This window comes from Schistocerca serialis, chromosome 4 (genome assembly GCF_023864345.2).
Source record: "Schistocerca serialis cubense isolate TAMUIC-IGC-003099 chromosome 4, iqSchSeri2.2, whole genome shotgun sequence".
In the NCBI taxonomy this organism is placed as follows: Eukaryota; Metazoa; Arthropoda; class Insecta; order Orthoptera; family Acrididae; genus Schistocerca; species Schistocerca serialis.
In genome coordinates, this window is record NC_064641.1 from 199,449,173 (window position 1) to 199,476,019 (window position 26,847).

Consider the following 26,847-nt stretch of genomic DNA (forward strand, 5'->3'; position numbering starts at 1 on the left):
ATTTTACCCAAATCTCAAATATCTAATTAACGCCAGTTAATTGTTAACGTAACGACCGCACATTTACTTTCTTTGTTAACTTTACACTTTTTAAAAATAATTTCCACCAGTTTCATCTGGATTTTTTCTTTTATTTAGATGTAACCCTTTCCTCCCTCTTTACCGACAGATTAACATCAGTGACGATTGTTTTCCCAAATTTTTATTAGGTACATGCCGTTTAATTTTTACTGTAATTAAGGTTGATAAGTGAGGGGGAGCTTACAAGGTGTATGAATTAAAGTACTACAAATAACAACACACAGTAATAGGAGAACGAGAGCTCGGAGGACAATCCATCTTGGCTCTGAATAAAATTTCTAAAACATATTTTGCCAGAAGCCAACACCCTAATTAATACGAAGCAAGCAGTTAACCAGAGAACAAAATACAAATACTAGAACACACCAGTTCAGATACCCACTGCTTGCCAGCAAGACAGTGAATGGCAACATAAACTATTGATCAAAATTTCTCTGAACAGAACAAACAATGAAATACGGATTCTCGAAATGTGGCAATGGAGAGTCCAGAATGTAATAACAACAATACTGTGAAAAAGACAGATTGATTTACAGAGGAGAAGCTGCGCTGCAGACAAGCATGTTATGCCCCTGCCTTACCTTCACCACCTGCACTAGCATGTTTCTCATATCAGGGGCAGTAGTAGTCCCACACTCAGGCCACAACTGCCAGAGACGGTGGTCTTGTGTGTGTGAGTTGTGCTTGTGTGAATGTGTGTGTGTGTGTGTGTGTGTGTGTGTGTGTGTGTCTTTTGTGCTTCAGAAGAAGTCCTTTTGGCGCAAAACCTAAATGTAAAGCATTATCTTTATGGTGAGTTGCAATATACACTTTTCATAATTTTTGGTTCTCAAATACATTAGCCCTGCAGCAGCGTCACCGTACTCACTATGTAATCTCCTGATCAACTTCAATTGGCTAAGCCAGGGGCAGTTGTCTACACTACAAAAACCTGCACTAATCTCTATCGGCATTTTTTTCATCTAACTGTGGTAGCCAAGCACACAAAACACCACAGCTACAATTGATGGCAGCACCACTTTCCTTGGATCCATGAAACCGAGCACCATCTGGTGCTCCAGACTGGAAAGTGCCCTGTGTTGACAGCAAGTCACTGATAGCAGAGAATGCAACCCCGTCAGGTTGCATCTCTGCTTTGCTCCACGCTGATTTGCTCACAACTTTACGCCCACCAGCGTCTCTTTTCCTGCTTCACTTCCTCCAAACGGTTGCTCTCATAGGAGGTTTCTAGCTTTTTTGCCTGGATACTCCTAGCCTGAATTGACGCTCTCCTCTGATGATGACTTTTGTCGCCTCATCCTGAGTATCGAGCTCCCTGAATCAGCTATGTCTGGAAATAGACAACATTGGTCAGCGAACCAATCGTGGTCCAGCGTCATACAGGACATCATTTCAGCCACTGCTGCCCATGACCCACGCTGCTGCTACCAGGCTAATGTTGCTGGTTCGCTCCCATACACCAGATTATTTCTCGCTGTGACAGGACGCAATCCGCACATCACCGTGGCTCAGCGACCAGCTGTTTTTCTGTTGGGTGTGTACACTGTTGTGGTGGATGGAAACACATTGCCAGTTCGTGACCCAAGTTATCTCTCTGAATATTTATGTATACGATTTCAACGTGTACTGTGGCGTATGACCGTTGTAAGTGATATCTGTTAAAAGTTTCTACATATTAGGTCAAAATAATTCTCCAAGTCAAAGTCACTTCTAAATACTCCATTATAATTAGGAAAATATTATCAGTAATTACAAAATTGCAGTAGTCTGAGTTAGATGTAGCAAACACACCACTAGCACAACGAGTACAAATATTACAGTACTCCCCCCACTTGACAATCGAACTTACTCCTCAACACATGTTTTGTGGAAAACAAATAAACAAAACAGCAAATGTTTTATATCAACAACAACCAAAATATGTGTTATACAGAAATACTTTGCTGTCAGTATGGTCCTTGTTGAACATTCTGCCCTTCTCTCTTACGAGTTACTTAAGGAATCAATGCGAGAAATATTTATTCATTATTTAATTCTATGAGTGGATGTCCCATGTGACATACTGATTATTAACAGCAGAAATAACGTCATCACAATGTATTTGTAATGGGTGACCAGAAAGTTTCTTCAGCTGGTAGAACTATCTGGGATGCGTAGTCGGCATTACTCAATACACCACCTTGATGAAAAGTACCTTTCGCGGTGGCCAAATCATTGGTCAATGTTAATACTTGCTCAAGTGACCATATATCTGGAAGGTTTTCATTAGTACTGGTAAAGTCCACGGAAACCTGAATTTGCAGCAATCGTACATTATTGAATTTTTATTAGCATTCATTGTTCTTTTGGAACCCGAGAAAGTGAGACACGTCATAAGTCCGTGATGGTTTCAAACTCCAAGCATGAGAGAGCTGTTATCATTCATACTGACAAAAACTAAAACACTGGCAGCTCATGTATTTATTCTCCATATTATATCCAGGCAGAGACAAGAGAGAACGAAAAATCATTGAAACTACGGAAAATTATACTTATTTAGATTTGCTGAGATGAGCAACGGAGCCTATAGTTTGTGGCGCTGCAAATTAGGTCGCAGATTCCGAGAATTTATTAAGATTTTCGAGTAATAGTATTGAGACACAGCCCCTAAACTAAGTAACAAAATATTAAAAATTCACATTTGCCTAGTGAGTAGCGCAATCACACTTGTTGCGGTTAATTAGGATAAGCAGTGGCACTACAATCAAAGTCCGGCTTCCAAGTGCCAGAACTTTAACGCTCTCGCAAAGTCAAGTAACAAAGGAACAGACCCAAAGTAATTGAGCTAGAATGTATATTCATACGGAATATTGATTCTCCCGTTGATACCAACACTCTGGTGCATTTAATTTTCTAATTTTAACTTTATTTCCATGTTTGCATAACTTTGCATGCACATATGCCCCTCAAAGGTAATCGGGAAAGAGACCTTCCAAAGGGTGAGCCACTAACTATTGCCACCATGAATAACTCCGAAAGTATGATAGGAGGTGAAAAGTTTGTGGGACAAATGTTGCATGGGACAACTGTGGCCATAATATGACATTGGTTTTTTGTTGCTAGGTGGGGTCTCTTCAGAAACATGAAGGTCAACTTTGTTTTCTGAAATGGGATGCTAAGGTTGGTACTTATTTTCTGATAGCGGCTATCGAGACGAATCCAATGATGTGTAACAGTAAGGTCTTTGAAGGTCAACAAAGGCTAAAAGTTGGCATGAACGTCCATTTATAGAAGGTGTTCGAAGTGATGGGCGTTGGTATCAATGGAGTGCAGCAATCTTCTTATCATGGGTTGAGTGGTATTCCTGATCACATCGGCACTTATCGAAGCAGATGCTCTGACAATTCTCGCTCGTATGTCTTCAGGTGTAGTTGGAATGTCTTTATAAATAATGTCTTTTACGAATCCCCACGAGAAAAACTCCAGAGGCGTCAAGTCTGGTGAACGACCCGGCTGTGACACATCTCCTCCGCGTCAAATCCAACTATTTGGGAATGGTCTCTCCGACTCATTTCTATCCATCAGCGAAAAATGTGTCGGACACCCACAGTACTGATAACACATTCTGTTCCTTGTTCCTAAAGGTATTTCTCCTAATAACAGACCTGATGTTTCTTGCAGGGACGTGGTGTACTTCGTACCATTAAGATTTCCTCGATGAAAAAGCGGCCTATAATTCTGTCCTTCAGAATCCTACAATATACATTTACCGACCACGGTTTTTGGTGTGCAAGTTGCCGCAGCCATTGTGGATTTTCAGTTGCCCAATAATACATGTTATGCAAATTAACGTTTCCGTGATTCGTGAATGTAGCCTCATCAAGACAAAATCAAATTAAAAAATGTGTCATCCATCTGAATCTGAAGTTGAGCCCATCGGCAGAATTCAATGCGACGCATACATTCCGCACAGTTAATTCTTGGTGGAGACTGATATGGTAAGGATGATATTTATGGCGATGCAGAACACGAACAACACTACTCTGGCTCGTGCCAGATTCCCTTGCGATTTGACTCAAACTAACACAAGGATCTCGAGCCACAGTGGCAAGAGTACTGATTTCCGTTTCCTCGTTAGTAACTTTACTTTGCCGGATATGTTTCCGATGCGTTAAATATCCAGTTGTTCTCAATTTATCATACGCATATTTACGTGTACGACGTGTAGGGTGAGTACGTTGAGGATATCTTTCATCCTAGTCTCTAGCTCTCACTGAATTTCGTTGGCATTCTCCGTCAATGACTTGTTCTTCGAAAGAATATATTATTCACATTCGCTTGATTTGACTATACTAGTCTTATTGTTCCTATTAGTGTTGTATTGTGAAAACGTCGAATGGTGTTTACATGTCAATGGCACGTTAGATGGATACGCCGTATTCGGTGAATATTTACTATTTGCAGAATATACAAGGGAGGATGGTCAGAGCATGCGCTTCGATAGCCGGCCTAAGTGTCCGAGCGGCTCTAGGCGCTACAGTCTGGAACCGCGCGACCGCTACGGTCGCAGGTTCGAATACTGCCTCGGGCATGGATGTATGTGATATCCTTAGGTTAGTTAGGTTTAAGTTCTAGGGTACTGATGACCTCAGATGTTACGTCCCATAGTGCTCAGAGCAATTTGAACCATTTTTTTGTGCTTCGATAAGTGCCGAAGCGATAAGGAATGCCACTCAATCCAATATCGTAGCACTGCATTGATACTAATCGTAGCACTGCATTGATACTAATGGTTATCACTTCGAACACCTTCTATAAACGGACGTTCATGCCACCTTTTTGACCTTCGTTGAACTTCAGAGACCTTACTATTACAAGTCATAGTATTCGTCTCGATAGCCGCTATCAAGAAATAAGTACCAAACTATAGTATCGCATTTAAAAAAAACAAAGTTTACCTTCATATCTCTGAAGGGACTCCACCTAGCAACAAAAAACCAACGTTATATTATGGCCCCCGTTGTCGCATCCAACATTTGCCCCACAAGCTTTAAGCTATTATAATACTTTTAGAGTTATTCTAGGTGGCAATAGTTAGCGACTCAGAACAGACAGTGCGAATCTGATCTATTGTGCGGCCGTTAGAAGGGAGCAATTACTCCAAAATGTTGATGGCCGTTAGAATCAGTTTCTTCTTCAAAGGAGATACTTGATGAACAAGAAGTCCTGCGTTACGTCAGTTGGTACCTTGGCAGGATAGAAAACCTCTGAAGTCTGAAGAACCTCTGAAGTCTGAAGTCACAGACCTGCACGCTCCACTCCAATTGATGTGATCGCCTGAATAAAAACCTTCAGTAGCGCTGGCGTGCAGGAAGAGTCAGTTAGGTTCTGGAAGGTACCAACAGATATATGGAGCCATACCGACTCCTGTGCCCTTGGCAGCTGCCCTAGGTTTCTCGGCTGAGGATCCAGGCGCCAATAGCCCCATCGAGTCGGTCCCAGAGAGTCTCGAATTTGTTTAAATCCAGGAAGTTTCAGTTAGCGGAGTACAATAAAATCATCCAGGAGCTATTAGAGCCACGAACGTATACAATGAGCTCCCTCTTACACTTCGAAAAGTCCTGCTGCAAGATGCCATTGTGCCGAGCGAATAATAAAAGGCATATAGGATGGACATGCATGGTACTCAAGGACAGAGGCATACATGTGCAGATCCACTGAATCTTCCGCATGACAAGATCAACCTGAGAACTCTGTGAAAACATACCGCAAACCATAAAGCGCCTTCGTCTGGTCGGGACCCTTCCGACGAACGTTGCACTGCCGTATACGTCAAAGGCGAAGTGTCCGATGGACCAAGCACGCGATTCATTTGTCTCCACTCCTTCGTCACCGTTGACCAGCAGTGAGCACGGGGTGCATGAACCAGGCGCTTGAAGGAGAGTGCCATACGCAGCAACGGAGAGGAGACAGTACTGTTGGTCACTGTTGTGACAGTACTGTTGGTAGCGTCTTGGTTCATCTAAGCGGTCAACCGCTCAATAGTTGTACGTCTGATCGAATTTTCTCATTTTGAAAACACAGAACCAGCGATCTGTTTTACTGGCTAAAAACACTCTAAAGTCACGAAGGCATAAATTCTCGTATTTCTTTATTTAAAACAACCGGTTTCGATAGACTTTGCTGTCATCTCCAGGTCTTATAAATCTTTTTGTTATGAAAAGCGTTCATTAATTGGCGTGAGCTCAAACTTAAAATGAACATGTTCCACAATTAAAGGGTTTTATAAGACCTGAAGATAACACCAAAGTTAATCTCCACGGCCTGTTTCAAATAAAGACATATGTATGCAATCTTGACTTTAGAAATGATTCTAGTTGCACATCTATTCGCCAGTAAAGAAATGATTTTAGTTGAACATATATTCGCCAGTACACTTCTCCTCAGACATTGTTCACTCAACTCACATACGGCTCTTGGTGCACCACAGTTCCTCCGGCGCTGGTTTTGATAGCGCCAAATTGCAACGAACGGTATAATTCACCCACGGTGGTACAAGAACTGTTCACAAACTTAGCCACCCTTTGCCCGAAAGCCAGTGATATGCCCTTTTAAACGTCAGATAAATTGCTACGTTTACGCAATACAGCAACGACAGAACTGTTTCCCGTGTACCCCTGAATCGCTTTATATACCATACACTGCTAGTGCTGCCACCTGACGTCTTTTAGTTGAAGTCGAATATGGGCGGTGTTCGCGTTAATATGAGTGGTACGTGTGAGTGGTACGTGTATGTACCAAGGCCCGACCGGTAGGCCGTGCGGTCTAACGCACGGCTTTCCGGGCGGGAAGGAGCGCTGGTCCGGGGCACGAATCTGCCCGGCGGATTTGTGTCGATGTCCAGCGAGCCGGCTGGTTTCCACTCCCAAACAGAATGAGGGGAAAATGACTGCTTATATACCTCTGTACGAGCCCGAATATCTCTTATCCTATCTTTGTGGTCTTTCCGCGAAATATAAGTTGGCGGCAGTAAAATTGTACTGCAGTCAGCCTCAAATGCTGGTTCTGTAAATTTCCTCAGTAGCGATTCACTATAAGAATGCCTCCTTTCCTCTAGGGAATCCCACCCGAGTTCCTGAAGCATTTCTGTAACACTCGCGTGATGATCAAACCTACCAGTAACAAATCTAGCAGCCCGCCTCTGAATTGCTTCTACGTCCTCCCTCAATCCTACCCGAGAGGGATACCAAACGCTCGAGCAATAGGTCATATCTGCGTTCTATAAGTGGTCCCCTTTACAGATCAACCACATGTTGCCAAAATTCTACCAACGAACCGAAGACGACTATCCGCCTTCCCCACAACTGCCATTACATGCTTGTCCCACTTCAAACTGCTCTGCAATGTTACGCCCAAATATTTAATCGACCTGACTATGTCAAGCGCTACACTACTAATGGAGTATTCAAACATTACAGGATTCTTTTCCCTATTCATCTGCATTAATTTACTTTTATCTATATTTAGTGTTAGCTGCCATTCTTTACACTTATCACAAATCCTGTCCAGGTCATCTTGTATCCTCCGACAGTCACTCAACGACGACAGCTTCCCGTAGACGACAGCATCATCAGCAAACAGCCGCACATTGCTATCCACCCTATCGAAAATATTATTTATGTAGATGGAAACCAACAGTGGACCTACCACACTTCCCTAGGGCACTCCAGATGATACCCTCACCCCCGATGAACACTCACCATCGAGGACAACGTAGTCGATTCTACTACTTAAGAAGTCTTCGAGCCACGCACATATTTGGGAATCAATCCCATATGCTCGTACCTTAGTTAGGAGTCTGCAGTGAGACACTGAGTCAAACGCTTTCCGGAAGTCAAGGAATATGGCATCCGTCTAATACCCTTCATCCATGGTTCGCAAGATTTCATGTTCACAGGCATAGCGTTGGCCGCGATAGAGGCACCGTTTTAGTTCAGCATTAGCAACTACTCGTGGCAGAATCGGAGTAGCAGCTTACTGGAAGCTGCAAGCCACCTCGACTCTGAAGTATGCAATGATGACTGGTTTATCTCTAGGGCTCCCTCATCACCCCAATCCTCGCCACCACCCAATCGTATTAAATTCTAACTGGTTAAATGTAGCTTCGAGAGAAATGGCACTTTTTAGCGCAATTCTCTGGTTACTTATTAACAATCTTGCCATTTAAGTGTCAGAGGACTGCATATGATTATCTGCAGCGAATTCTTGGCTACAACCTTTGAGAAGGCAGCTCTCAGCAATGGAAGTACCTAGTTCAAATAAAGAAATATTTTAATGATAACATTTTCCTTAGTACGTCACACTTCAGTTTCTTAATTTATCAGATTAGAATCGCCGCTAGAAGGAAAGACTTCGATTGCCTTAGGGGACCTCATTGATTACCTCAGCTGGAAACAGTGTGTGTGTGTGGGGGGGGGGGGGGGGGGAGGGGGGCAGAGGTCTGGCAGAATCTCACGAAATCTCACGTAAATGGGGTGGGGAGGCAATGAAACACTCACTTCAATTTTTAAACTCAGGAGTATATACTATTTTAACGAATAAAATTTTGTTTTATTTAATTCATCCCGAGAGTAGAAAGTGAATGTTTTGCTTTACATGTGTGTATGCCTTGGATTCCCTGATTTGAAAGAAGTGCCGCGCTTTAGATTTTGTTAGGGAAGTTCGTTGCCGCGCTGGTCGAAATCATTACGTTTCACGCAGTGCGCAAGTCATGACATTCTGGAACTTAAACAAACCCGATATTATTGTGTCCAGCACGAATTTGTATAAAAAATTTTGCAATGCGTCTCTTAATCAGCAAGCCAACAAGTCAACAGGCATGTGGGAGCTAGAAATTACTGTTTGTGTGAGGAAGCTTAGCTGAGGTTCACCAAGAAGAATTCCTTTAGTAATCATATAAATCAGTAGATTTAGAAGCTGCGTAATCATACGGTTAGAAGGAAAGTACAAACAATATTGTCTTTCCTATGCAAAGTAAAGGTCCAATAACGTCTAATGTATATAATAATGTACACTGAAGAGCCAAACAAACAGGCACAACTTCCTAATATCGTTTACATCCCAGTCGGCCGAAGTGGCCGTGCGGTTAAAGGCGCTGCTGTCTGGAACCGCAAGACCGCTACGGTCGCAGGTTCGAATCCTGCCTCGGGCATGGATGTTTGTGATGTCCTTAGGTTAGTTAGGTTTAACTAGTTCTAAGTTTTAGGGGACTAATGACCTCAGCAGTTGAGTCCCATAGTGCTCAGAGCCATTTTTTGTTTAGAGCCCTTGTGAGCACGCAGAAGTGCTGCAACACGGAAAGGACTTGAGTAATGTATGAATTAGTTCTCGAGGAAATTAACATAATGAATCCTGCACGGCTATCCATAAATACACAATAGTACGAGGAGCTGGAGATCTCATCTGAACAGCACGCTGCAAGGCATCCCAGATATGCTCAATAACGTTCATGTCTGTGGAGTTTGGTAGCCGGTGGAAGTGTTTAAACTCGGAAGAGTGTTGCTACAGGCCCGCTATAGAAATTCTTGACTTATGGGGTATCGGAATTTCCTGCTGGAATTGCTCAGGTCTGTCGGAACGCACAATGGACATGAACGGATGCAGGTGATCCGGCGGGATGCTCACGTAAGTGTCACCTGTCAGGGTCGTATATGGACGTATAAGAGGTCCCACATCACTCCAATGGCATACGCCCCACACCATTACAGAGCCTCCACCAGCTTGAACGGTTCCCTGCTGAGATGCAGATTCATGAGATTATCTCCATACCCGTATACGTACATCCACTCGATACAATTTGAAACGAGACTCGTCCGAACAGGCAACATATTTCCAGTTAACAGTCCAATTTCGATGTGGACGGGTGCAGGGAAGGCGTAAAGCTTTGTGAGGGGCAGTCATCAAGGTTACACTAGTGGACCGTCGGCTCCAAATCCCCTTATCGATGGTGTATAGTTGGCACGATGACTCTTGTTGATGACCCACCACTTAAATCTGCTGCAGTTTGCGGAAAGGTTGCACTTTTAACACTTTGAACGATTGCTTTCAGTCGTCTTTGGTCCCGTTCTTGGAGGATCTTTTACCGACCGTAGTGATGTCGGAAATTTGATGTTCTACCGGATTCCTGATATTCACGAACGCTCGTGAAATGGTCATACAGGATAGTCTCCACTTCATCGCTATCTCGGAGATGCTGTGTGCCATCGCCCGTGCGCCGTCTATAGCAGCACGCCCAATTTCGCTTAAATCTTGATTACCTGCCACTGGAAAATCAGTAACCACTCTAACAACTGCGCCATATACTTTTATTCTTACACAGGCGTTGTCGACCGCAGCGCCGTTTTCTACCTGTTTATATTATCTCTGGCCGGCCCCTGTGGCCGAGCGGTTGTAGGTGCTTCAGTCCGGAACCGCGCTGTTGCTACGGTCAAAGGTTCGAATCCTGGCTCGGGAATGGATGTGTGTGATGTCCTTAGGTTAGTTAGGTTTAGGTCGTTCTAAGTCTAGGGAACTGATGATCTCAGATATTAAGTCCCATAGTGCTTACAGCCATTTGACCCATACATATCTCTGTATTTGAATACGCATGCCTACACCAGTTTCTTTGGCGCTTCAGTGTATGTAAATACCCGTAAAAGTTTAGCATTTTAGGAATCCGTCTAAACGATTACTATTCTCTTCGTGGGGCGTTTTCGTCAGTTTGTCGCCGTTTGCCCCTCAGTCCAAATACTAGTAATGATATTGCAAGTTTACAATAGTGTTTTTAATGATGTGTTTAAAGCTCTGTTTAATACGCATTTTAAATTAAACATAGTTTCATTACTTTTAATTTGTGTTTAGAACTATTTTTTTTTACCCTCGCGTGAGACAGAAGGGGGAAGAACTCACCACATCTCACCAAAACTCAACGAGGGGGATCAAATTGTAAAGAAAACTTCTCGCAATATTAATAGACGTATCCTTACGTGGTCAAGACTGAGACCAAAAACAATAATTATTTTCCCATGGATGCAGTACAAATTGGATACTTACTGCATCCTTCTTTTATAAACTGCATGACGCCCTACCAAGCATAAAGCTACCAAACAGTTTCAAGACGGAATGACCCACACTGTATCAAGGAACAAATAGGAATGGACGTACTACGAATTATTTAATTGAAAGGAAATAGAGGTGAGCACCACATCTAGCTACGCTGATAGACAATAAATGCAGTCCGAGAAATCTCTTCGGGATTCCAAAGGAAAGCACTGAATCAAAGCTTCAGTTAAGTGTGTGTGAGCAGGTGACAGACAATATGGCGGAACACCTCGAACGCTTATGACTGAATATTGTAATCCATGATGAAATCTGAACACTGCCTCTAACAAACAGCGTATATCAAAGGGCGGAAAATATTTTATTCTTAACCTCTTTTTGTGAAAGTAATTGTAATAGGACAGTAACATCATAGTAGCCGCATAGTACTCTGAAAATGTGTGTGGAACGTAGTGACTTCTCTGGTGTTCCTTTAACAGCATTGTGAAAGACTTGAAATGAGGAAAAGTAGTTGATAGTCTTTGCCGTATCGACTTTATCCACTTAGCAGTTGTGTACGACGTGTTTCAGGCACAACGACCTGCCCTGGAACATCCGCAAGTTCGTGCACAACCAGTTGCGGGAGTTCAACCTCGCGGCCGACCTGCGCTCCGTGCAGCCGTGGTCACGCAGCGCCTGGTCCCACACAGACCTGCAGCGGCTGCGCATGGGCCTCGTCGGCGGGCAGGTGTGTGACAACACGTACCTTCAAAAGTGCTGCTGTGCTGCCCAATGCCCATGGCCACTGGAACTGGAGATTTCTTCTGCCAGCTGTTTGATCCTAGTAATTACTGGAGCCAACTCAGCTGTATCACTATGCATTCAATATGCTACGACCCGTCATAGTACTATAAACGTGTAATAATACAGCTGAGATGGTTTCAGTTAATCGTTGAACTTAGCTTCCGCTATGGCACTCCACTCGAGTACTGGAATGTATAGATAAACTCTCTCTCTCTCTCTCTTTCTCTCTCTCTCTCTCTCTCTCTCTCTCTCTCTCTCTCTCTCTCTCACACACACACACACACACACACACACACACACACACAAACACACAGACCGTCGAAGTCTAAGCGCCGGTGCCTGCACTAGCCCATGTCTTCGGCAGCAAGTGTGACATTTGTACGCTGACGGACAGTGGGCCCAACGGTTCGTTGGATGGCTAGTTTGTGGGGTTTGAAAGGACCAGACTACAAAGGCCCTCCGGCCTAGGGGCAACGTCTCGCATGTTGTTCGTAATTCAGCGATCACAACTGATTGCCAACTTGTTGAGAAGTTAGAGCAAGGTGCTACGTAAACGGGACTTGTCTCCTACGTATGCGATGCTCTGTTCCGTCAGCGGATGACGATTCCGGACACGGACCCATCAGCAGCTTATTTACCTTCTGGAACCCTTTAAAATCTCTTTGGTTTTTAGATATACAGGAGAAAAATAAACTGCAGAAGGGAACCCATATGCGAATTCGTCGTCTACCAAGGAAAAAGAGCACCACATCTATAAGATACCGCGGCCTCTCTACACAACAGGTTGCTCCACCTTCTCGGCTGGCGATAATGTCAAGTAGGTGCAAACAAACAATCTTTCGAGGGTTGTCGCACGATTTCTGCTATACCATGTATCTGACATTCGATGCAAGAAGATTGAAACATCAATTTACCTATATATACGAGGTGTTCGCATGGAACATTCAGGGTGACATATGTGTGCCGACGCTTCTTGCGACACTAGACTCCAGTTTACTGAATTCACCGTCAATGTGTCGACGAGACTACACCGAGTTTGCAGGTTTTACTATCTCAGTAAATCAGAGGTAACCAAGTCTCTGTGCTGGGGCAAGACTGCCAAAGCGCTCTGCCTCGCTTCGCGTTTCGCCCACCAACAAGGCAAGATGTCTGATTGCGAGGAGGGGAAAAGAGGGAAACTACGAAAGAGACGGATTTAAATGGCTTGAGTCGTACACCATACAACGTGGTTTTGTATTTCTTATTTTTCAACAACATAGATCACAAACGAAATAACTGTTTTTAGCCTGCTGAAGTAATATAATGTTTTTGTGATATAAATTATTGGCATATGGACAGACGCTATATAAAGTTTCTGTGTTTCGCACTCTAGTTGCCATGTAATAGTGACCTAGGTCTTTCACAAAAATGTGTCGTTCGAAATATTACGGCACTGTTGCAACTTCACTGAAAGGACTTGGAAACTTTATCACAGTAGTGCCATGTAGATGTCCTGGACAGTTTTAATGTAAAAGACTGGTTAAAATTTGAATTATCTTGCATGTCAATCAGTACAAACTGTCGCAATACGGACACAAGCAGAATATTTCACAGAATTTCGAACTCAAAGTTTTCACGTGATAAGTGACTCATTTAGTATTGAAACACTACAAAAGCAACATTGTAAATTGTCACTCATTAGTAGCGTCGTGATAAACTCGTGTAGCTGTCACATGAACTAACCACTGTGTCATCTGGTATCTCTCATAAAGTACTTTAATTCGTATATTCAAGTAAACCAAAATGTTGCATTAAAATCTCATTAGCAGTACCAGATATAATGTTACTTTTCTCGGAGCCAGCCGGCGCACGTGTATGCCTGCGGTGCGAGTCATTGTCCGTCTCTTTGTTGCCGCGCGTCGTTACTGGGATTAGGAGGCCTAACTTCCACAAATTCGCCTTGCCGAGAGGGCCCAGCTCTGTTTAAAGCTCGCCAGTTCTGATGGAATTCAGGTCTGTCGTTTTGTCGGTAGTTTACACAGTTTCTTTCGTGTCGGTCACGTGGTGGAGAATTTCTCCCTGAATCGTAACTGTGCGTCGAACTGTTGCGCCTGAAGTTATTCTGCCTCCCTTGATAATAATTATTCTGGTTCCCATATTGTCTGTTTCTAAGGTAATCTCTGTCATATTCATTACTACGGAAATACGATCTTTCTCTGTAATTACTACTACTCTGCCAACGGTTGTCATACGGGTGGTGTCTGTTTTGGTCACGATATGTGTTGTGAGAATAGCCTTGTCGCGTCCAGTTATTATTTCTTTCATCGCGGAATTGCGACTGATGTGATCTGTAATTGTTGTGCTCCTGCGTTCCGCGATTGTCACTGTTACTTTCCAGTTCTTGTAACAGTCCCTGAAAAGCTTCAATGTCGTCTTTGCAACGTCCTGCCAAAATAATATGTCGTAAATGTTCAGGCAGTTTGATTAAGCAAATGCGGATGAGTTCTGAGGGGCTGTATGGGTTTGAAAGATACTGATTCTTATGCAACATGTCTTCAAAATATTTCATAAGACTCGAAAATTCAGATTGTTCGAAATGTTTCATCATTATGATGCTATGTTTTACTCGGTCTTGTGTGGCTTGAGACCAATATGCTGAGAGGAAGGCATGGTAAAATTCTCCTTCACTGTGGCAATCGTGAATAACCGATCGCATTCTTACAGCTGGTTCATTCTCTAAGTAGCCACACATAAATTCTAATCTGTGTTCCAACGACCAGTTGGGAGGAAAACAATGAGAGAATTGATGGAGCCATGCTTGTGGATGAATGTCGTTGCCAGAATTCTTAAATGTTTTGAATTTACGTGTAGTAATGAACAGCTTATAGTCAAAATCATCATGTCGACGAGTCGCATATCGGTCATTGTTAGGTCGTGTCGGCCGTTTCATCTCAAAATTTGGTGCACATTGCTAATTTCTTTCATAACTTCCGAAATGACCTGTGTTATTATTTTGCGGCTTTTCCGTATTTCTAAGTCTCTCTTCCCGTGTTGGAGCGCGAGTGTCCTCTGAAATACGAAATTCTTGTATTACCTGTGTCAGCTGATCTTGTACTTCCCGGATTTCTCTTTGGTGTTGTGTATTAATTTGATTCTGATTTTGTTTGAATTTCCTAATTTGTTCGTACTCTTCTGTGTCATTAAAGACTACCGGTCTTGCGTCAATCAGATTATCATCTACCTTCGTAGATAAATTAGTGAACTGATCCAAAAGTTCGGCTACTTTCTCCGATAGTGTACTTATTTCCTCAGTGTGTTTTTCTGAACCAAGTTTCGGAGTATCTACTGTGTCCTTAAAGTTTTCCTGAGTTTTTGCAAGTTGCGTAACCGAATCGGTAGATGCAACTGAGTCAAATTTAGCTTGCAAGGTCTCATGATTTTCATGAACAATAATTTGCAGTTCTTTTACGGCTGCTTCGTGATTCTGTAATGCATTTTCATGCCGCGAAAAAACAGGTTGAAAATGCTCACAAATTTGAGTTTTTACGTCATTACAGACTTTTGACATTTCGATTCAATGTTATGTAGCTCAGTAGTTAAATCTTCACGCGTTTGTTCAAGAGTTTGTTCCAATGAGTCTAACTTTTAAGCTGTTGTTGTGTTTGTCTCTGATTTTGTTCCAGTGTGTCTAACTTTTCAAGCTTTTGTCCCATTTGTTGCATTAATTGTAATAACAATGCACTGGTGTCTGAAACATGTTCCTCAGTGCTTTTCGGCAGTGAAGTTGCACCGGCAACATTCACATTTTGACAAGTGGAAAATGTGTCTTGACTCATTTGAGAAAACGGTGGGAACCCAAAACCTGAGTCTGCAGTATTTGCAATATTGTGTTCTGTCATTCCCGATTCCTGAGGCGAGCTGTTGCCGACCAATCGATCGATAACGCTTCCCTGTTCACTACCTGTTTCACTGTCTACACCATTGTTTGCCGCCCGCTCCATTTCCCTATGCGCAATTACCAAATTACTACTTTGAACATTAGTTAATTCATTACTCTGCGGCGCTAACACACTGCTTTCGTCTTCACTGTCATTTCTCAGTTTACTTTGGAGCCTAGTATTACGTTTTTCACACGCCATTATTGTCACAGTATTTCAGACGATAACACAGAAAAGCACAATTTGAAGAGCAAAATAAAATAACATAGCAATGGATATAATGTCTACTTAATTGCCAGCGCAGCTGCGAAATACTTGGTGCAAATCTACATGCATGCCACAACTGTTTTACTGTACAACAATGAAAGACTGCAACTACAAAGGAGATTTTCTCTACAATTACGCGCTAGCAATAAACAATAGCTACACTAATTACACAAACTACAAGAAAAAATTCAGAAGCTTCCAGTGAGGTATCCTCGGCTAAGGGTCGACATATGAAACGTCCCCTTTGAACAATTATACACGACTGTGCTTAAACTGACACACAATATTTTGTTAGCGCAACGCAATCTGACTTTCAAAATTCCCTACAAAAGAATGGCCCTGACTTACATTAAACTATACGTTTCACAAATCACTTACCTCACAAAAATCTTCGCTGCTCAAGCTACTGCAATACAGCGAGCGCCACTACTGCCAGCTAAATAAAAGATTCAAACTACTGAAGGCACTAACTACTGATAGGGATAGTTAGCAAATAAAAGATATTAATAAAGAACAAACAATGTATTTACCTTCATATCATCATATATAAATATAGCAGTTCGTGACAAATTTCGAAACTCTGCCATCTCTCTCCCCACATCCACCACTGCTGGCGGCTCACCTCCAACTGCGCAACGCTATGCGCTGTTCACATCCAGCTGCCGCTGCCCAACACTACAATGGCAGACAACAATGCAAACTAGCCACAGAGTGCACACAGGTGGCGTTACCAATAAAAAAACCTAAACAGCCTACTTACAAAGTGACTCATTTAGTTTTATAATCGAAGAAAAAGTCTTTCACACAAATACGTCGATCGAAATACTGTAGCATTTCGCTAGGTGCTTGTGGGGACTCTACCTCACCAAAGCAATGTAGATGTCCTGGACTGTTTTAAAGTAAAAGGATTTGTCCTTAAATCTGGAATTACCTTGCAGATCAGTCAGTTACATCTCCACATGCACAGCAGAGGTTTCTACTGAAACGGAGAACTGTGTCCGAAACAGATCGAAAATCTTTATAAAACTACACATGTAATTCTTTCAAGGCCACAATCAATTCTTCAAACCATGTGTTTTCTTTAACACCAGTGAACTTATGGAATTAGCCTTTGACAGAATGTGTCCCTTCTACAACGCGATTTTGTTTTTAAATGAATTCCAAACAATTCAGAAGTAAATTGCCTTGACTTGTCTCAGTGTGTGCAGTGTACAGTCAAGCCTACTTAAATTGTAAAGTCTGCAATCCATTCCGGATGTTCTAATTTCCATTGAGACACTCCTTTCTCCTTCATAAATTCAACAACAGCGATTCTTAAATCGAAAAACTGTTAGAGGCGTGCCCCTGACGTAACCAGCTCATTTTGCAGTAATGCATGAAGTCTCCAAATTGTTCATTAAGTTACACTGAAAGATGCTGCAACTACCAAAGGAATAATGCGTGCGACTTCAAAAATTTAATTATTTGTAACACCAATTACATCGCGCTCTTAATGCTTGCGAATTTAGCACAAAATGCTTCTTGATGTTCAGAGCAATGAATCCCGTCTCTCGACGGTTGTAATTTTATGTTCTTTCGTTGTCAACTCAATCTTTAAATTCTTTCTACTTGGTGCTGTAGTCTCGGTTCGTAGCAATTTGGGATTCTCATCCCTCTCTTCTGCCATAGATCGAAAGCTTCCTCCATTTCAGCAGGCAGCCACTGGATCTGTGGACGTTCTTCGTACGGTGAACAAATAGTGAAGGTATCGCAAAGTCCTCCAGTTTGGAATATGGCACACCACAATTTTAAATGAATTGTCGCGCAGTTCCTGGTACTTCCGAGAAGGACCGAATAAAACGAGTGACACGCAGCCCGCACAGGCAGCACGCGTTAAGTTTGGCACGCCATGGCCGGCCCTGCAGGGAGACTTCCGACAACGCAAGCTTAATAACAAGTGTCTGCAAGTCGAAAAGATATTTTTAGAAGCGAATCGAAAACCTGACTTACCACCTTTCAAGCACAGCAGATGAATGAATTGTAGACAACGCACATTGCATACGAACACTCAGAGAGTCTGTTTCCTGCATTCGCTCAGCGCCACAGCTCTATGATGAATAATATCGTAATAACCGTCAACCTTTGCTGGGAAGCATAAGTGAGAATTTTGTCTCTAATAATATTTGTTCCCATGGACGTGATCACACTAAGACGTTTGATGCAAACGCTCTGAAACCCCTGTAACTTAAAACTATTACCGCCAAACAGACCTGAAATGGAATATGCTGTTGATGTGCTGTTTTCGGAGAAGTTAAGTGTAACCAATGGCCTGTAAGTAACACCCAAATACATATTTCAATAGTCATTAAACTGTATACTTATTTCAGTAATTTTTGAATAGTTCAATGCTCTTTGATATTAACACAATGCCAGTGGAATAAATCAGAACGTCAGAAGTTCTTCAGGAATCTAGAACAAATAGTCAACGAGCAGCTGCAATTTCAAAACAGTAAATAACGGTAGAAATATGCTCCATGTGTCGTTAGTAACATAAGGAATAAAGTAAATCAGCAAAGATTTGGGATTCTGTGATGTGCGTACTGTAAGACTTTCGGTACACACACTATCAGATTATTTGACTTGTCACTCTAATGAAGTAGGCGAGTGTCAGCAATATGTCTCGTGGTCTTATCGTGACGTGTTTATCTTCTGCCGTTAGATCAGACGATAGAAATGTCACTTGCACGCTCAGAGTAGCAGATTGACGGTGACCAACTTTAAACAGAACTTGATTAATTTTCACACACATTTATTAAAATAACAACAATCATAAACCTCTTACTTACCTTGATTCTGGATGCTATTTACAATTGACAAACTGAAGTTCTTTTGGTCTTGGTACGTTAATCTTATTCTCACATATCTCTGATACTTGACAAAGTGTCTATACATTACATTTTATTGGCTATGTACAGGAATATGGTAATCTTATTAGGCGCAGAAAAACTTGACTACATACTAATGCAGACTAAGGCGGACTAATGCAGACTATTGCAGACTTTTACAGAGTGGTGCATACAAATGCAGACTCGTACAGACTAATGTAGACTGACTAATCGGAGGCTGTACACTCGTTATAATACCTCGAGCATTCAGGTATCACTGCGCGAGTGTGATCCGAGAGGAGAAAAGGTTTTACATTAGCAGCAATCTCAATGGCTGCGTTACATATTAATACGCGGATCGGCGGAAGCAGAATTTGGTCCGCCTCTAAGACCGCGCCATCTCGTAGTGCGGAGACGGACGAGCGCTGCGCCTGCGCTGTTGTGCTTAGCGGGGCGCGCTCTAGTGGGAACGTTGTGTACGCGCTGACTACGCGGAACTATGTACACAACAGATTCTGAAGAAGAAAAGATTTAACGGTCAAAAATGGTGTTCAGTATGCCGATGACCAACTTCAGTGCAAGTTTACATTCTGCCATGTATAGATTGAGGCATTCAACACCGACAGAAGTAATACGCCATTTCATTTTATCTAGTGTAATCGGTGTGTCCTTCTAAATAGTGTCATTAGGATTTACTCACACAGAAAATCTAACGTGCTCTGATCTGCTGAACAGTCCCGTTTCTCCAGGAGTTTTATCGCTTTCCAGTGCACTATTGAGTTATTACAGCTGTCATTCAGGAATGTTACATTTTTATTCGCCACTACTAAGACACTGCCGGTTGGTGTATTCAATACGGTAGCTAGTTTGATGATCGTTCTACAGCCCATAACCAGCGGAGAGCAGATGAAGTGCCTATGCAAACTCACAATTCTGTAGACAGCGTCACATGGAGAAAAGGTTTCGACATGTTCTGTGGTCAGACACGATTGTCGTTCGCCTGAATGAAAAGACGACTGACTTGCCATTCTTCCTGTTTCAGTCCAGTGAAACATTCCTGTTTTGAGTATATCCTTGTCGGAATCGACTGTGTTAAATTTTTGTGGCGATTGTTATTGCTACTGTAAGTTTTGACTCTACAGTACTCTCACAGTGGAGTGTACCAACACATGCAGTAAGTTACGACTTCAGGTGGCTTCATATTTGGGCAGTTTTCCACTGATTGTCCTAACCTCTCTGTTCTGCTGCCAGTTATTAGCAGAGGAACTTGTGTGGGACGATATAACTGATATGAAGCACTTATATTTGAACTTCCTCGACGATGTCTGTGCTATAAAAATATTAAAAATAAGTCTGCCGTCGGAAATTTATACTGGATTAATGTACATAACATATAACCTTAAGAAAGTGCCTACTGGAAATTTTCGTAAACGCAATACTTCGGCATGTGGGGCGTCACACATGTGACTGAGGTATTGTGTCGACAGTCTGTTTCGCTGATTTGTAGGCTTTTCTCACACATATCACCGGAGTATTATATGCTGACGCCACGAGCAGTAGCCTCGCGTTCTGCTACGTGACGGTTGTATCTTCAACACTCAGATACACATAATTTACCACCGGATGAGCAAAAAATTGTTCTTCGAAGTCCTGTTCGTGGCATGGAAAACAAAACTGCCCGAAAACTATTTATCAACGCCTCTGGAGACTCTAAGCGAAGCATAATTGTTCTACTCTGCTAATTAGTACCTGTTGCAAGCCATGTAATCGTATAATTTACACAAAACGTATCGCATCTCTTTCTTCGTAAATTAGAATTGGTCGGGAGAATTTGCAATGTATCCGACCGATCTGCTAGTTAAGTAGATCACTTTCTTGTGTAGACTGCTGGTTTGCTAAAAGTCAACGATTCCAAAAAGAGGCCCTTAACCGGAATGGGAAAATATTAACCTACATATTATCACAGTCGCAATGTAATTTATGCCAGAATATACATTACTCTTGATTTCAACAGATGTTTTTACTCCTCAGAAAGGAGACCAAGGCGTACTGTTATCACAGAATCGGTAAAAGAACTTCACTTTCGATACATGAATGATGTAGCATCCGCGAAGAAAAAGACCTAGTGACGGTTCTTACTTAGACAATGGATGTTAGTAATAATAATAATGATAATGATAATGATAATGATATTGTACTGATCTTTAATTTAATATGTATAGTATGAATGAGAGTAATGAAAACAGAAGTAACAAACCTCAAAATTCGACTACCGCTTTAGCAGGGCTTTTATTCGGATTACCGGTTCAGCGAACCACTTTGCCATTTTCGGATCTGTAAAGCATTGACAGAGTAAGTACAGAAGTGGGTGAGAGATGTCTACGTAACATTTTTAACATAATAAGGTTTCATAAAGTACTTTATGCGCTTCAAAGGATCTTCTCTATGTGTAAAATAATTTGTGTCACATAATAATTAGGCATACCAAGAACATGCATAGCATAGTACAAAGGCATGTCAAAAGTAAAACAACCATTATGTAAAATATCATACACAGTGCACCGTACATACATGCTCACGCTCGCTTAAAAGCCTCATACAGAGTGAGATATGAGCTTGTTTCCATTATTGTTGCATACATTTCCAGAGGTTGGAATCAGACCAAGCCAGAATGTCCGAATGTTTCTCGATATTCAGAGGACATAACATGGCTTTTACTTATTGTGGTTTTATTCACTTTGTCTTTAGTTCATATCAGTCACTCAAGGCATAGGCAAAGTTCTTATAAACACAGAATCTTTCTAGTAGCTATATGAGTATCGAACATTTCATAGTGGTATACAGCCTTCTCCGCGACACTGCGATCTGTTGTCTGTACCCAAATATATATTGCGTATGGTACCCACTTGTCAAAACGGCGCTGGCAGCGGGTCGTGTATTCGAAGACAGTAGCAACTGTTACTAACATTTAACACTATTAGTTTGCATAGCGTCCACTTGTCATACAGCGCTGGCAGTGCAGTGAATTCAGATTTAGACAATGCGAGCCATACTGAAAAAAATTTATTCCGCTGGACACTTGGTGCACAATTTACTGTGTTTGTCTTAGTGATTCTGTGACGCCTTGTACCAGGAATGCGTTCGTTTTGATAAGCCACACTCACATGGAGACCATACAGCGCTCTTTGCAACGTGCAGCGATAGAGCCCGCTATGTACCGCAAGTGATTTACTCTTTGGAGCGTAGAAGTTGCCCGTCGTACCATTAGTCATGCAGTTTGAACACTGTATCCCACTGTCTATTCTCCACTTTCAGACGAGTTACAACGCGTGGTATAGGGAGTGCAAACGTCTTTACCTTTTATGCCAAAGTTCGTTTGTTGACAAACGGTTCCCGAGCAATAGTCGCGAATTAAGAAACTGCATCCACTACTTCTCACCAATATCATAAATAAACATATAATAAATAGAACGTGAGAGCAATATCATTAATTATGATAATATATGTGTACCTATGTGTATGACGATTGGAACTTTAATAGTGTCAACTATTTATGTACAGCTCGTACAAAATACACTCCTGGAAATGGAAAAAAGAACACATTGACACCGGTGTGTCAGACCCACCATACTTGCTCCGGATACTGCGAGAGGGCTGTACAACCAATGATCACACGCACGGCACAGCGGACACACCAGGAGCCGCGGTGTTGGCCGTCGAATGGCGCTAGCTGCGCAGCATTTGTGCACCGCCGCCGTCAGTGTCAGCCAGTTTGCCGTGGCATACGGAGCTCCATCGCAGTCTTTAACACTGGTAGCATGCCGCGACAGCGTGGACGTGAACCGTATGTGCAGTTGACGGACTTTGAGCGAGGGCGTATAGTGGGCATGCGGGAGGCCGGGTGGACGTACCGCCGAATTGCTCAACACGTGGGGCGTGAGGTCTCCACAGTACATCGATGTTGTCGCCATTGGTCGGCGGAAGGTGCACGTGCCCGTCGACCTGGGACCGGACCGCAGCGACGCACGGATGCACGCCAAGACCGTAGGATCCTACGCAGTGCCGTAGGGGACCGCACCGCCACTTCCCAACAAATTAGGGACACTGTTGCTCCTGGGGTATCGGCGAGGACCATTCGCAACCGTCTCCATGAAGCTGGGCTACGGTCCCGCACACCGTTAGGCCGTCTTCCGCTCACGCCCGAACATCGTGCAGCCCGCCTCCAGTGGTGTCGCGACAGGCGTGAATGGAGGGACGAATGGAGACGTGTCGTCTTCAGCGATGAGAATCGCTTCTGCCTTGGTGCCAATGATGGTCGTATGCGTGTTTGGCGCCGTGCAGGTGAGCGCCACAATCAGGGCTGCATACGACCGAGGCACACAGGGCCAACACCCGGCATCATGGTGTGGGGAGCGATCTCCTACACTGGCCGTACACCACTGGTGATCGTCGAGGGGACACTGAATAGTGCACGGTACATCCAAACCGTCATCGAACCCATCGTTCTACCATTCCTAGACCGGCAAGGGAACTTGCTGTTCCAACAGGACAATGCACGTCCGCATGTATCCCGTGCAACCCAACGTGCTCTAGATGGTGTACGTCAACTACCCTGGCCAGCAAGATCTCCGGATCTGTCCCCCATTGAGCATGTTTGGGACTGGATGAAGCGTCGTCTCACGCGGTCTGCACGTCCAGCACGAACGCTGGTCCAACTGAGGCGCCAGGTGAAAATGGCATGGCAAGCCGTTCCACAGGACTACATCCAGCATCTCTACGATCGTCTCCATGGGAGAATAGCAGCCTGTATTGCTGTGAAAGGTGGATATACACTGTACTAGTGCCGACATTGTGCATGCTCTGTTGCCTGTGTCTATGTGCCTGTGGTTCTGTCAGTGTGATCATGTGATGTATCTGACCCCAGGAATGTGTCAATAAAGTTTCCCCTTCCTGGGACAATGAATTCACGGTGTTCTTATTTCAATTTCCAGGAGTGTAGATACGTAGTTCGAAGTTTTACTGACCTTCAAAGTAGTCACCAGCATTGTGTATAACCCGTTGCCAGCGATGTGGAAGTGGTGGGGTAACCTAGCATTGCCTGTTACGTTGACAGTTCGAGCGGCGCGGATTATTGCCCGACGAAGGTGTAGCAGTTCTGAAGCGAATGCCGTGAAGTGTTTTCTTCAGATTAGAAATCGAGTTGAACTCACGAGGCCTTAAGGCAGGGAAGTGCAGTAGGTGATATAACACTTAGCAGCCTCATCAGTCAAACAAATCAGTAACAGCTGGCATTGTCCGCGCTTGCGCACTGTCCTGCAAAATGATGGTCAGGTCCAGCAGCAAGTGTCATCACTTCTGCCTCTAAACTGGTTGTAGGTTGTGTTCCAAACATTAACTGCATAGAGACAGAAGTGGTGTCACTTTTTGCTGGACCTGACCATAATTTTGCAGGACAGTGCTCAAGCACGTACAGTGCAAGCTGTTACTAATTTGTTTGACTGATGGGGCTGGTAAGTGCTATACAACCTACTGCAATCCCCTGACTTAAGCCCTCGAAAGTTCATCTCGATTTCTAAACTGTAGGAAACACTTCACGGCATTCGCTTGAGAACTGCTAGAAATTCGTCGGGCAATAGACCGCCCCGCTTGAACTGTCAACACAACTGGCGCTGCTAAGAGTACCCTACTACTTCCACATCGCTGGCAACGGGGTATAGACAATGCTGGTGACTACTTTGAAGGTGAGTAAAACTTTCAAACACGTTTCTATTTTGTACGAGCTGTAAATAAACAGTCGTCACTTTTAAAGCTCCATCCCTCGTACATAAACAGAAGGGCATTAAGTGCCTAAACCCGCTAAGGGAATAAAATTTATATTATGCAACTTGTTGCTTATTATTTCAAAAAATGGTTCAAAAGGCATTGAGCACTATGGGACTTAACATACGAGGTCATCAGTCCCCTAGAACTTAGAACTACTTAAACCTAACAAACCTAAGGACATCACACACAGCCATGCCCGAGGCAGGATTCTAACCTGCGACCGTAGCGGTCGCGCGGTTCCAGATTGAAGCGCCTAGAACCCTGATTATTTCGATTACAATTTAGTCGCACTGAAATTACTCATCTCAGCGCCATTGTTGATTGATCCGTTCGTGCATTACCTTGATAACTAACGAAAAACTTAATTTTTCTTACAACAATCCGCTGTAATCCCTATATAGGACCAGTCGCATCTATCAGAGTACAAAATTATCAAAGTACAAAGATTTTTTGTGACATGTATAACACTTGAGTGATCTTCTATGTTCGTTTCATTGAATCAACTAACGGGTTTCAAGAAAAATTAATAAAATTCCCCAAGCATGAAAATATCAATCAGCTAATCCTAAACTGTGTGGGTATTCAAAGAGTGTTACGCATTAGAAATATCAACCTTTCTCTTACACTGTGGTTGCCGTGACGTATCACACAGAATATGGCATATTACAAAACAAAATTTAAAGACACATCTGTACAGTTAGAATATGTGCTCACCAAGTAAAGCGCATGAAACTGAAGTTTACGAAATGCATTGCTGTGTAGGGTGTATACAGCACCTGTAAGTTCACTCACTGCCGGCCGCAGTGGCCGAGTGGATCTAGGCGCAACAGTCTGGAACCGCACAATCGCTACGGTCACAGGTTCGAATCCTGCGTCGGGCATGGATGTTCGTGATGTCCTTAGGTTAGTTAGGTATAAGTAGTTCTTAGCTCTATGGGACTGATGACCTCAGAAGTTAAGTCCCATAGTGCTCAGAGCTATTTGAGTTCACTCACTATTTGTCGTACCTCTTCTAGCTCTGAAATTACCCGGATTCTGGATACATTATCAGACATCTAGATATGCTTTCCTGATGCAATCGGCACCTGAACGTAAGTTTACAAATCTGAATGATGCGGCGTCCGCGGAAAAATAAGAAAGAACAGTAGTCCTCTCAGTAGTATCTGGTCGTCATCGATTAATTAGTAAGCCAAAATTACTTTTGTTGTGTACATAGTTCCTCGTAGTCAGCGCGTACGCAATTTTCCACTAGAGCGCGGTCCGCTAAGCACAACAGCGCAGGCGCAGCGCTCGTCCGTCTCCGCTCTACGAGATGGCGCTGCCATAAAGACGGACCAAATTCTGCTTCCGCCGATCCGCGTATTAATATGTAACGCAACAAAATGTGGTGTGCGTACTGTAAGAACTTCGGTACACGCACCATCAGATTATTTGACTTGTCGCTCTAATGAAGTAGGCGAGTGTCAGCAATATGTCTCGTGGTCTTATCGTGACGTGTTTATCTTCTGCCGTTAGGTCAGACGATAGAAATGCCACTTGCACGCTTAGAGTAGCAGATTGACGGCGACCAACTTGATTAATTTTCACACACATTTATTAAAATAATAACCTGCATAAAATTTACTTAACTTGGTTCTGGATGCTATTTACAATTGACAATCTGAAATTCTTTTGGTCTTTGTACGTTAATCTTATTCTCACATATCTCTGATACTTGACAAAGTGTCTATTCATTTATCTTCATGGCTATGTACAGGAATATGATAATCTTACTAGGCGCAGACTGAAACTTGACTACAGACTAATGCAGACTAATCCCATCCTCGTCACCAATGTGGTGTGCATACTGTAAGACCTTCGGTACACACACCATCATATTATTTGACTTGTCGCTCTAACGAAGTAGGCAAGAGTCTGCATTAGTGTGTAGTCAAGTTTCAGTCTGCGCCTAATAAGATTATCATATTCCTGTACATAGTGATGAAGATAAATGAATAGACACTTTGTCAAGTATCAGAGATATGTGAGAATAAGAT

At 43.0% G+C, this 26,847-nt stretch overlaps 1 protein-coding gene across 1 annotated transcript in view; it reads left to right on the forward strand.

Annotated features, from left to right (window-relative positions):
- LOC126473887 (dipeptidase 1-like) overlaps positions 1-26,847 on the forward strand; it is an 804,013-nt gene that overhangs the window by 629,793 nt on the left and 147,373 nt on the right. The window contains exon 3 of the mRNA XM_050101224.1: positions 11,728-11,884. Within this exon, the coding sequence (XP_049957181.1) occupies positions 11,728-11,884 (157 nt within the window). The remainder of the gene's footprint in view (positions 1-11,727; positions 11,885-26,847) is intronic.